Source organism: Amia ocellicauda, chromosome 16 (genome assembly GCF_036373705.1).
Source record: "Amia ocellicauda isolate fAmiCal2 chromosome 16, fAmiCal2.hap1, whole genome shotgun sequence".
Classification (NCBI taxonomy): domain Eukaryota; kingdom Metazoa; phylum Chordata; class Actinopteri; order Amiiformes; family Amiidae; genus Amia; species Amia ocellicauda.
The window spans coordinates 17,537,650-17,550,837 of NC_089865.1; the positions used below are offsets into that span (position 1 = coordinate 17,537,650).

Below are 13,188 nucleotides of genomic sequence, written 5' to 3' on the forward strand. Positions count from 1 at the left end.
GAGCTGAAGAATGAAATACCATGGCCAAATCAAACAAACCAACAACCACAAAAAACAAAAGTGAGAACAGATACTTGCCTTGGGACTATAGTGTGCATTTGCATTGCCAATATGTAAGGCTGTTCTTCTAGTTTCAATATTAGTTAAACAGCCTTTTCCATAAATATAGATTTATATTAAAAAGACGATCAAAAATTATACTTAGGACTGTGGATGTGTAACATTTAAGTGTGTTGAGTGACTGTGGTATTAAACAGCCAGTTGTAAACAAAACCTAAAAGACCAGGTTCTCATGTGGTTGTGAGCAGCTATACTCGTATGTGTGAAGTGCTGAATTCAGAACATGTTCGCAACATGCATCCTAATGGCAGTTTTATATTTCTCTTTCATGCAGGCCTACACAATTCAGGGACAGTATGCCATTCCACACCCAGATGTGAGTTCCCAGTCTCTGTTCACCCTCTTTACTGTTCAACAGAGTCTGCATGCTATTAACAGTGACTAATATTAATATTAATTAATAATATTAATAACACATTTCTGATATGTAATTTGTGTCATATTACAATCTGAAATTACTCTTTTAACCTATGCCTTCCGGTATTTCAAACCAACATTTTTAGGACTTGGCCTGTGGGACTGGAAAAGACGACCGTCTGTTGTTATTTTCAGGAGAGCTTTGACTTATTGATTTGATCGAGATTCAGCAGCCGTCAATGTTTTGGTAACAGTTTTGAACTGCTCGTGAGGTCTAAATTCAACACTAGCGTCACTGGATGGTTTTAAGGTCACACCAGAACTTGTCATACTCATTATGAGGCTGTAGCTTCTATTTTGTAATATCTAATTTGAAATGTCAAACCAATTGGCAGTGGTGTATCCATGATAGGTGGGTTTAGCTTCTTACTTTTAAATTGTTGATATCTTTCTCTGTTGTATGGAATTTCCAGAAAGAAATGTCAGTGCCTTTGTTTATGATTAAAGGTTAGGGACTGAGGAAACAAAACAACTACATCAAGTTTGTAAGTAGCCAGTCGCAGCAGCACTCTCCTCCTTTGGCTTGAATGCTAGAACACCAAGGAAGAGATCTAGTTTTCAAGCCTTTATTCTGAAGACTACTTTCCTAGAGGTTTGGCCTCTCCCACGGTAATTAATAAATGGTAGAATGTGTTCCTGTTATTAGTCACTCACTGAAGGTAGTGAGTGAGTCTAACTCATGGGGTCCAGACACTATTTAGTGAACAGAAAGAGCAGCCAGATCTGACCCCACAAAATGCACTTTGTATTACTGTTATTTAACACAGCACAACTCTCCTAGTGCTTTAAGGTAGATATGGATCGGTGGTCTGGATGAAAAGCATTAAGGTGCACCCTGAGGCCAGTGACACATTGTCTTGTTTTCTGGGATCTGTCCAGTAATTTTCAAATGTAATCCTAAATCCTAAAATGTATTCTGTGTAATCCTGAATTACGTAGCCAAGTTAAATTAAATCCTGAGTGAAGCCCATGTATTGCATACTGAAACACATGTGATACAGCAGTCATTACCAGTGTTCCCGTGTCATGAGTGAAGACCATACCGTTCCCAAAGTAAGCATTACTTATTAGTTTACTTGGACTAATTCAGCTGGGGAAAAAATATCTTCACTTTTTATTCAATAACCGTAAATACTGTCTCACAGATCATTTCAACCTCAAAATTAATCCGGCAAAACACTGAAAAACTAAATACTGTCCGCTTTTAAACAAAGTAGTACAGAGAAACTTTTCTATACAAAAGGACAATGCATAGGCCAAGTTCTACTCTTGTGTTTTGTCTTTCTTTTCTCCACCATGATTTGTCATGGCTTCCTTGTTGTTTTCTTATTCAAGTTAAGTTCTTGATTTTGGTGTGACCTGTGCTATATAACAATAACCTCTTAGTTCTAATGTCCCTCCTACCCCCTCAGCAGTTGACCAAGCTCCACCAGTTGGCTATGCAGCAAACCCCCTTTACTCCCCTTGGACAGACCACCCCTGCTTTCCCTGGTACGTACCCAAGAAGCCCTTTATCGAATTTCCTTCTCTTTGCACCTTTGTAGAATTTCTCTCTCTTTCTTAGTCTCTTTATGTTGCTCTTTACCACATACCCTGGTGGTTGCTCTCCACATTCCTGTGTTCCAAGGCGACCCTGGGTTTCTATCCTTTTAGGTACAGGGGAGATCACTTTGTGGCCATCGGTGGGCTTCTTTCCTGTCAGGTTAACAAAGCGCTACCACCAATGGCTTTGCCATTAGAGCATGGCTTCCCGATGTCTTCCTCCTCCGCTCTCAAAATGCTACAATGTAAAACAGGTCAACACTGCAGTGTTTGTCATCAGTGTACTGTACTACTAAATGTCTTCCGTTCACATTCTGTGTTATTTTATTTAAATATAGGCCTCCCTAGGCCTTCTTCTATAAGTTAATCATCAAACAAACCCTTAATCATCAAGAAAAAAATTCATTAAGTTTCTGGCAACCTAGAATGGGGCAGCCTGGATCAATTATCCACTTTATAAGTATCTACAGTAGAGTTCAAGAAGTTACACTGAAGCTACTTTCAATTTATTTAAACTATGTATTACGAAATCCCTACAACTGTATTATAGATCCTCAAAGTAGGCTTTGTTGCCATTTTGAATTGTAATGTTATTTATTTTATAAAAAGTAATTAATTTACTGAATACTATTTACTTACATTTTTTTCCAAATTGAGAAACAATATGTCCTCATGTTCAAAGGTTTTATCTACAATCACCTTATCTTAATAATTACCTCAATTTTGAGGGGGATAAACAAAAACAAATTATTTTATTTTAAAAGTACAGAATCTAAGCCAACTATGCTACAGTGAAGACATACATTATAAATAACTGAATTTAAGCTAAATACATCTATATAGTACGGCACTGCTAAAATCAAAACAGAGAATTCAGTATGTTTTAAAATTACTTTCTGGACATTTCCAAGCACATCAGTTTACATAAGTGCACACTTGGCAGTTATCAGCAAATGTGCCAAGTATTAGTATCTGCATATTCCTAACATCCTGAATTTACCACACTTTGCAACAAGAAAATGCTTAGAGCGAGTTGTTAGATTTACTAAAATGTAGTGTTCTATACATAATGACATGTAATCGTTACATGCTTTAATTCATTCATTTATTTAAATTTTTAAATTTAGAAACCTTACAGTTAAAATTGTTTTTCCAGATCATTATCCAGCCTTCTCAAAGTACTCTCTAGATGTAACAGCAGAACACAATGGCAATCAGAAGTCTGCAAACTGTTTGCAAATAAATCAGGAAAAAAATTAGGTAATAGTCAATTAATATAAAATATGAATGCAAAGAATTGTAAGATAAAACTGATAAAACGTAATACATTTTAAAGTAACAAATTTGCCAATTTCATCGTCTTCTTGAACAAACCATATTTCTTCAAATGTGTACCACCCTAATTCTGTGGATACTTGCGGAAATTTGAAATATGTTGGATATCATACTAGAAAATTAGATAAGATCTATTTAAATGTATTTATGCATCCCTTCAACACACATTGATAATAGTTGGGTGTTCTGTTTTTTTTGTTTTTGTTTTGTTATTTTTGTTCCTGTCAACCCCATTGTAAAGGTCCCCAAGGATACTAATCACCCCGTTCTCCAGTCCAGATGCCTCCTGCACTCAGTGACCAGTCGACTCCAGCTCTGTGACCAGCTCTGTTCCCTCAGGGCTGTGGGCTGCAACCTACGCATTGTGACCGCACGCAGACCATGTCTATTCTAAGTGCTATTTATGCTGTCCTTTTGTGTCCCCTGCCTCAGGTTTGGATGCCAATCCCCCGGCCAGTACTCATGAACTCACCATTCCCAATGATGTGAGTACCAAACTCAACAATGGTGTCTTGCTGGCCACAGCCCCGTTCGCCCTGCATCTTCCGTTCTATGCGAACACCGCGTACTCCTTTCACCTGTGATCTGTGCTGCTGTGTGCATCACCTTTGAAGAAAATGCCGCACCACTCAGTGAAAGATCTAGATCCTCATACTTTTCTCCCATGGTTTTGATTCACGGTGGGCTTTAAGCCTTCTCATTTATGAGTGGGATACTTGTTTTTGATTCTGGATCTACCATTTTTCATCCATACTTGTTTTTATCCCTTTGTATAAAGATGAATTTGGGACTTTTATAGTCTTTGACAAATGTGACTTGAGTTATTGGTGTTCCAATTGGTGTTCTATGAACGTCTGTGCATCAGTTTATTTACCCTGTGGTTCCAGGAATCACATTTGTCACGATCTCTTACCTATGACGTAGTGAGTTTACTGTCGAATTTATATGATTCAAATATAAGGCTTTTCACGTTTATAGGAGAAAGTAAATAACAGTCAGAAGGATTTAGAGTTGCATTTAGTTGAAAATGTTTACACTAAGTTTTAGTACTTGAAATAAACACTCTTACCTTTAATAATTAGATAAAGGGGAGGTTATTTAGTCCATAGGCAGTTCCATACTTCATAGGAAGGTACCCAAACGCACCTGTTCATATGAAATAAAGAGGCGATGCAAGGCCTTGTGGGAAATCCTTGGCCAGGAGGGATTTGGTTTGGTTTTCGGACCATGTATTTCCCTTTAAGAACCTCTGCAATTTCTTCCAGCTAATAGGCTGCATAATCGGGCGCCAGGGAACCAAAATCAACGAGATCCGGCAGATGTCTGGAGCACAGATCAAAATCGCTAATGCCATGGAAGGCTCAACAGAGCGTCAGATCACCATTACAGGAACCCCCGCCAACATTAGCCTTGCCCAGTACCTCATCAACGCAAGGTAATCCCCCCCTGTCTGCTACACCAGCTCTGCTTTCTACTTCATCATCATTGTGCTCTTGCCCCCCTTGTGTCTACACAAACACTCTATTAGTGGTTTTTCAGTTTCTTAAGTGCCCTCCTTCAGTTTCTTAAGTGTCTGTATATCGATGAGAAGAACCTACTGACTGCCATAATTAAAATTCAAGACACCTGAGATCATCAGCTTTGATGCTCACCATTTTAACTGAGAAGTCTACAATATTTGTGCTAAAAGGTACACAATGGACATTGCCCATATCTTGTACTCTCTTAAGATTCTAATGCATCTCCACAGTGTAAAACAGCCATAGATTTGTGGCTTTATCTGGAAACTTTAGTCACACTAGTTCCTTGCAGTTACATACACAAACCAGTCATTGCTGATCCCTGATGGTTTATACGACACCTGTATAATCCAAGATAACATCACCAGCACCAACACCCACTGTATTGCATTACACTTCCATTGACTTCACAATTGCTGTTCCACCAAACCTCTGGAAATTACTACCAGGAATTCCGTTTTTTTTAGTTTCTTTAGTATTTGTTTTCTTCCATTCCCCTTGCAGAGGATCTTATGTTAGTTTCAGAACCTCCGGAGAATAGGAGTCTTTCCTTGTTGGTGATGCATGGTGTACTGTTTGATAATAGCATCTGGACATTTTGTATGCAAGCAGGGAGTTTATTCAGGTGTTAAGGTTACTGGGGAGTGTAATGCATGGAACTATAAAAGTGTTCCATCAGACAATGTGTCCCACAGACAAGGACAAACTGAACTGATGTGGAAAGACAAGTAAGTTAATGTTTAAATATCAGTCTGTGCTTGATATGACATGAAAATAATGGATTAAAATAAGGAGCTTAGTGTAGCAACTTGAGAATAACTAATGGATGTTGCTTTCCACGGTCCCACTGGCAGGTTCAGAGACGTGGCAGCCATGTGGAATGAGCCCTCATCCATGTCTACATCCTGAAGCCCTAACTGGCCCCATTTACTGAAGCTTACAGCAACTGCCACCTTGTTAACCTAATGTGCACCCTTAGACCTGATTAGTTCTTAGTAATTCCTGTAACCAGCAACTCTCAGAAAACGCTCATGTAGCATGGAGAGGAGAGGGTAGTTTGGTTTGTTTGCTTGTAGTTTAGTCATTCAGCATGCAAAAAACGCAGTGAAATCCAGCTGTATTATGTTTTTGTTTTGATTTCTTGTGTAGTAGTTTTGCTGAAAAGGTTGTTAATTCAACTTTGTAGTTCCCATGTCAGGAAACAAAATGTAAAAAAACAACAACTATGAAGCAATGCTGTTGGCTTGGAAACTGGAATAATGTGATGCACCCATATATTAACAGTGACAGTCTCAGCAGTAGCACCACTCTACCAGCTGAAGACAATCAATAGTTATTTTGCAGAGACAAGCAAGGAGACTATTTTAATTATCCTAAGGGGAGTTGACACATGCAACCATGTAGATTTCCAAAATATGCTTTGAAATTACTTCTACCAATGATGTGACGAACCTACTTTGATCCAGGTAAAGACAAAAATTGAAAGCGTAGAATAAGCTGAAAATATTGATCAGATTTCTACTCACCTCTGCTGATCTCTCGCATTATTTTGAATTGCTAAATGGATTTAAAATACATTCACATGGTGACCCATTTCAGACGTATATTGGTAATGCATTTCATGATTCCCAATGGTGGTGTGATTCTAATCCACACTTTAGTGTTTCAGAGAACCAAAATTATAAGTCAGCCCCCTCTGCTTTCTATACCCTTTCTATGCAGTTCTGAATATAATAAATAATACCTAATACAGCAACAACCTTTGTCTGTTGCAGTATCAAATGAAGATATGTATACATCTTTAAAAAAAAAAAATATATATATATATATATATATATATATATATATATATATATATATATATATATACACTCACCTAAAGGATTATTAGGAACACCTATTCAATTTCTCATTAATGCAATTATCTAATCAACCAATCACATGGCAGTTGCTTCAATGCATTTAGGGGTGTGGACCTGGTCAAGACGATCTCCTGAACTCCAAACTGAATGTCTGAATGGGAAAGAAAGGTGATTTAAGCAATTTTGAGCGTGGCATGGTTGTTGGTGCCAGACGGGCCGGTCTGAGTATTTCACAATCTGCTCAGTTACTGGGATTTTCACGCACAACCATTTCTAGGGTTTACAAAGAATGGTGTGAAAAGGGAAAAACATCCAGTATGCGGCAGTCCTGTGGGCGAAAATGCCTTGTTGATGCTAGAGGTCAGAGGAGAATGGGCCGACTCATTCAAGCTGATAGAAGAGCAACTTTGACTGAAATAACCACTCATTACAACCGAGGTATGCAGCAAAGCATTTGTGAAGCCACAACACGTACAACCTTGAGGCGGATGGGCTACAACAGCAGAAGACCCCACCGGGTACCACTCATCTCCACTACAAATAGGAAAAAGAGGCTACAATTTGCACAAGCTCACCAAAATTGGACAGTTGAAGACTGGAAAAATGTTGCCTGGTCTGATGAGTCTCGATTTCTGTTGAGACATTCAGATGGTAGAGTCAGAATTTGGCGTAAACAGAATGAGAACATGGATCCATCATGCCTTGTTACCACTGTGCAGGCTGGTGGTGGTGGTGTAATGGTGTGGGGGATGTTTTCTTGGCACACTTTAGGCCCTTTAGTGCCAATTGGGCATTGTTTAAATGCCACGGCCTACCTGAGCATTGTTTCTGACCATGTCCATCCCTTTATGACCACCATGTACCCATCCTCTGATGGCTACTTCCAACAGGATAATGCACCATGTCACAAAGGTCGAATCATTTCAAATTGGTTTCTTGAACATGACAATGAGTTCACTGTACTAAACTGGCCCCCACAGTCACCAGATCTCAACCCAATAGAGCATCTTTGGGATGTGGTGGAACGGGAGCTTCGTGTCCTGGATGTGCATCCCACAAATCTCCATCAACTGCAAGATGCTATCCTATCAATATGGGCCAACATTTCTAAAGAATGCTTTCAGCACCTTGTTGAATCAATGCCACGTAGAATTAAGGCAGTTCTGAAGGCGAAAGGGGGTCAAACACAGTATTAGTATGGTGTTCCTAATAATCCTTTAGGTGAGTGTATATATACATATATAATTTCACCCTAATGTGTAATAAAAAATAGAGAAATGCATTTCTCTCTCTTCTGGAAATGCACATCTATCTAGTTGCGTATATAAACATAAAGAGATTAGGTGTAGTCATTAAATTTTTTGTCTTTGGACAACAAAATTATATTCTCCGCCTGGTTGTAAACCTATCCTTTGTGTATCCATGCTGCAGTCCTCTTTTCTATCTTTGTTGTAGCTTAGTCCATAAGGGCTTCTCAACACAAAATGTTGAAAAACCAGTACAGTAGGAATCACTGGGGAAACGTAATTAGCTCATTTCCAGGTCCACGGCTTTCTCATACTGACTCAAATCCATATGCATGAGATTTCAGTATCACTGAAGTGGAGAGCTAGTTGGTAAATAACTGCAGAGCTTACAATGTTGTACGAAAGTGTCAAATGCTTTCAGCATTGTTTTATTTTTCTCAATTTTTTTTTCTATCTCCCTACCCCCTGCCCCCACCCCCTGTCCTCCTTTCTACCTCCTACCCTGACTGTTCTAGGCTGACGTCTGAGGTCACTGGAATGGGCACACTCTAATTTCTACCCATCATCCCTCACTGCATCACATGACCCTCTTGAGCCAATGGCATCGCACCTAGTTTTATCTCTATGTATTCGGCTGTCCTGCATTTTAAGTGATTATAACTTATTTATATTCAATAATGTGTACATATTTAAATATTCCAGTTCAATGTTCCTCCTTCCATACCTAAGTTGTTATCTTGATGCTCCAGACCTGCTTTCTCCATTGTTTTAAAGGACACTTTGCTTTTTTGACACTCTAGTACCGTACATGCCAGTAGCTGGCGCTCTGCATAAATTTTTTTATTTGCTGTAATTTGTTTTCTTCTATGTACGTTGTGCTCTTCTAGAACTTGAAAGCCTATTCTTAAACAGTCTTTACAGCAACATGGAAAGAATGTGTGGTTTAAAAATGATAAAATATTACGATGGTTTATCATTTTTGTAAACCACAGGCCATAACTTGAGTCACCCAGGTACCTTATACCTGCGCTTCTCACACACATTCACTTGACAAGATTAATAGACTGCATACATACTTTATGTGTGCGTGAGTGTATGTGTAAGCATGAGGGATGAAATATAGGACACATTATCAGAGCAGTATTTGTATTCATTTTTACGGTCAGTGGCACAGGACCCTGTCATATTGAAATGAGCAGCTTTGACAAAGAGATAATGTGTTAAACAAAATGGCAGCAAAAGACCAAGCATAAAACCCAGGATAATAAACACATAGCATGCCTCTGGGTGTACAGGGGGCAGTGCAGATGGAAATGCAAAAGTTTATGATGAGAGAACTGGAGTACTGTGAGAAAATTCCAGTTCATGCAGGGTGCTCAGTTTCATATGGCCCGGATATGTTTAATAATAATAACTATAATAATAATAATAATAAAACCTGAAGCAGAATAAAATTACAGGTATCTTTGTATAACTGAAACATCGAAAGTACTGTTTTCAGGCCACGGAACAGTAGGCGAGGGGATGCTCTATAGAACGCCCTTAAGAGGCCTGCTTTTGTGTGGCTGAATTGGCTACATACTATTGGCCTTACGACAGACGTCATGTCCGATTGAGTGAATTTGAATTCTCTGACAACAAACCACTCTTCCTTTCTCAACAACATCCCTCGAAAGAGTCCCTGAACTAATAATTGCTGCTTTTGAGAATGAATACCAATATGCCGATAATAAAAACTGCTCATCATCCCTGTATGCTGTATGTATGCAAGTAGGCCTATATTGTGCATATAGAAAAACAAACAAACAAGTAAATAACTATATTAATTTCCCTATTTGAAATATAGGGAGTTCCCCAAATTCTGTTCCATTTCACCTTTAAAACACCATTCTGTGTGGATTAGAGAGTGATTTCTGATTTTGCGCACTCTAGATGTGAAAGCATTAAAGATGGTCCACCGCAGTCTTGTCATTATATATATATATATATATATATATATATATATATATATATATATATATATATAAAGTATACCCGTGTGTATTCACACTAAACACGTGTTTCCTTTAGAACACTCTGGAACACGTAGACATGGTCAGGTATGATCAGAATTAGACATACCATAGAGTTTAGACTTGGAATGAGCCAAATGTGTTAGGGCCATAGAATGTTTAAGGGTTCAGTTGGGAACCCAGGAGGTGGGTTTGAACTTTTTACAAACCGGTCTCCCTGCCTCTTACACATGATTGTTTCTTTCTGCATTTTATTTTTGGTTTCATTTCAAGAATTCTTGATATGCAGATAGTCGCCATGTCTGCTTTAATGACCACAAAGATATTGCTTCCGAAAAAGAGAAATCTCTCCAGTGAGAGTTTTCAAGAAAAAGGATTAAGATGAAAGGTTTCTTTTTTATTTTTTACTTTCCTGGCTGTTACCTAGTGGTTTTATTTAGATCGTTTTGTCACTGGTGGTTATGGTAGCCCTTCGGATTGAGAGCTAGGGTTAGTAACGTGATTCCCAAAGTCATAGTTCCAGGTGTAGGTTCTCTTCTGTGGGCTGGCAGTGTACAGGCCTTGAATTTAAAGACCCTTGCCCGATTTAAAAACTACAAAAAACATCTGTTTAGATTAGAATGAGTTTCCCTATAATGGCCTTAGACAACATAAGTGATTTATCTGGACCTTTACTGCATTGATTTCAGAAATGGGTTTTAAGTACTGGAGAGGAAATTGAATGTAGTACCTTCAACAGAACATGTGACAGTATGTCTTTTTTTTCTCTCTTTTAATCCGATTCCCTGAAACAGCATCTTTTCAGGTTTAAAAAAAAGGTTTAAGCAGCCTAATGCCATGCATATATTCAAATGTATGCTTTGCTGAGGTTGGTCTCTGCATTAGGACCAAGAATAGCAACTTTTTACCTAATTTTAACATGAGAGACCATTTACAAATGATGTGGCATCAAAGACTTTTTAATCCTGTCTTGCATTGCATTTGATCTCAACAGATTAGGATGATAGAAATGTATCTTGAATTACCAGAATCAAACATAAATTTAACTAATAATGTATTACCAAGAAGAATAAAATCAGTTTCCCTGTTACATACCCTTTAACAGATTACAGTTCTGATGGGGATTTATGTAAAGGCTACTGAGTAAGGCATAATTACATGTAAAGGTTCCTGCAGAGTTCAACCAAAAGGCTGGAATTCACCTTGGTAGTTAAAAAAACTAACAAAATGATTGTTAATAAATTTTGTATATAAAGGGACTTTAAAGGGCCTATTATTTTGTATGTTGTTGCTCTTAGATGCTTATTATGATTATTAATATTATTTATCTATAAGTTATGTATTGGTGTTCTTCACAACTTTGAAATGATGAGATTGGTTTGCAAAGTATTTTTCTTTACTTTTGATTGTACTTGTTTTTGAATTTCTGATTGTAATTGAATAAGTTGGATTTCAGGGGCACTAGCAGGGCATGTTGTAGAATTTGGTAAAACAAAATATAAAAAACAGACCACTTAATGGATTGTAAACATTTTTACATGAAGCTTTATGAGTAGAGCTTTATGAAGAGAAGTTTACAAGCTTTATGGTGATTAAAAGTGTGAAAGGGGGGGGGGGGGGGTTCTAATGAGAAATAATTTCTAATCATCCTAATGAGAGAATTTTTTATTTTATTATTTTTTCCCCCCACATTAAATATAATCCGTAACAGCTGTTAACAACAGAAACCAAACCGGTTGTTTTTGCACAATGGTAAGACTCTATAAACTAATAAAAGCAGGCAATAAGAAATGGGATTCATTGTAGAGAAATCTGAAGCTTATAAAGGTTTAACATCTTTCCACTGAGCTGATGCTAGTATTTATGGCAGTTAGGGATTGAAGCAATACAATCCATGTATCTTTAAGGAACAATACATGTAATTGTTTAAATTAACAAATGTTTTCTACAAGTAATGGCTTCGTAACATTGGAACATTGGAAAAACACTAACCCTCTGAAAATCTACCTTAGTAGATTGTTGCACTTGTTTTTACTGTGATTTCCTCATAAGTGTAACATGCCTTCACTGTGGTTTATTATATAGGATTTACAATTATATTACTATGTTATTACTGTAGTATGCCATGGTCTATTGTAGTAATATGCATAGACTGGTGTAGTAAAACAGAGTGAAAATGTATATTCAAACCACAGTAAAACAAGGTTAAAAGTGCATAATTCCTATGGTTACAGTGTGGAAGAGATTGTGAGTTTTAAGATTATTTCCCCTACATAAAGGCCATCATTTAAAACTCCCTATGTTTGTGATCAATGAAACAAACATAAAATGTGCAATTTACAGTTATTACAATAATGTTCTGATGCATGAGATTCAGGATTAGATCATTAATGTACTCTCTCTCTCTCTCGTGCGCGCGGTTCACTATTTTATTTTATTTGTCTCCTGTACTAGAGCAGCAAAAAAAAAAAAGAAAAAGAAAAAAAAAGATCCTTTTTATGTCTGTGCTTATGTATCTTCTGCTGTTTGAAACTGTAACAAAGAGTTTGGTTTTTATTTTTAGGTTAATGATATGCTGCTTGCAGATCTATATTAGATTTAAATTATTGAGATTAGGTAACCTTTCAAATGTTTTGTAAAAAGGAAAAAATAAATAAAGTTTCTTTTTCCCTTGAGGAGCCTCTTGTCTTCTTAATAGTTCTTTCTTGTTCATTTTCTTCCAGCACCCCTGCTCCCCCACTCAATTTGCAAAGTGCCAACACCATACAAAGCTTTCCTCGCACATAAACTAATCGCAAAAATTACACCTGGTTTCACAGTGAGGTAAAAGCATATATAGCAGTTCTCTGGTGAATAAAATAAAGAACACCACACTATATTGAACATAGTTTTACAAGGATGGTTCAGCTTATTAACTACAGCTCAAAACCAGTTCAAAACATTCATCCACCTGCCAATCGCGAAAGAAAGGCAGTCATTGAAAAAGGACTTCAGAAAGTCAACTAACATTTAAATCATAAGGTTTCAATTTCAGAACATCTACATATGCAGCATACTGCTGTATTTAATGGTTTTGGTGAGCAGGTACTGTTCAACATATCATATTGGTGCTTTGAACACATGGACAGATCAA

General features: G+C 37.5%; 1 protein-coding gene across 11 annotated transcripts in view; it reads left to right on the forward strand.

Moving 5' to 3' along the window:
• Positions 1–12,728, forward strand: part of LOC136711465 (poly(rC)-binding protein 3) — a 62,169-nt gene extending 49,441 nt beyond the window's left edge. For 4 of the 11 annotated variants that reach the window (XM_066687753.1, XM_066687759.1, XM_066687755.1 and 1 more), the window contains 5 exons: positions 395–436; positions 1,950–2,028; positions 3,847–3,899; positions 4,680–4,849; positions 5,789–6,738. In XM_066687753.1, coding sequence (XP_066543850.1) covers positions 395–436; positions 1,950–2,028; positions 3,847–3,899; positions 4,680–4,849; positions 5,789–5,843 — 399 coding nt within the window. In that variant the 3' untranslated portion in view covers positions 5,844–6,738. Of the gene's footprint in view, positions 1–394; positions 437–1,949; positions 2,029–3,846; positions 3,900–4,679; positions 4,850–5,788; positions 6,739–8,558 lie in introns of those variants that run through there. The other 7 variants (XM_066687757.1, XM_066687761.1, XM_066687758.1 and 4 more) reach the window with 4 other exon arrangements.
• Positions 12,729–13,188: the final 460 nt, after the last annotated feature.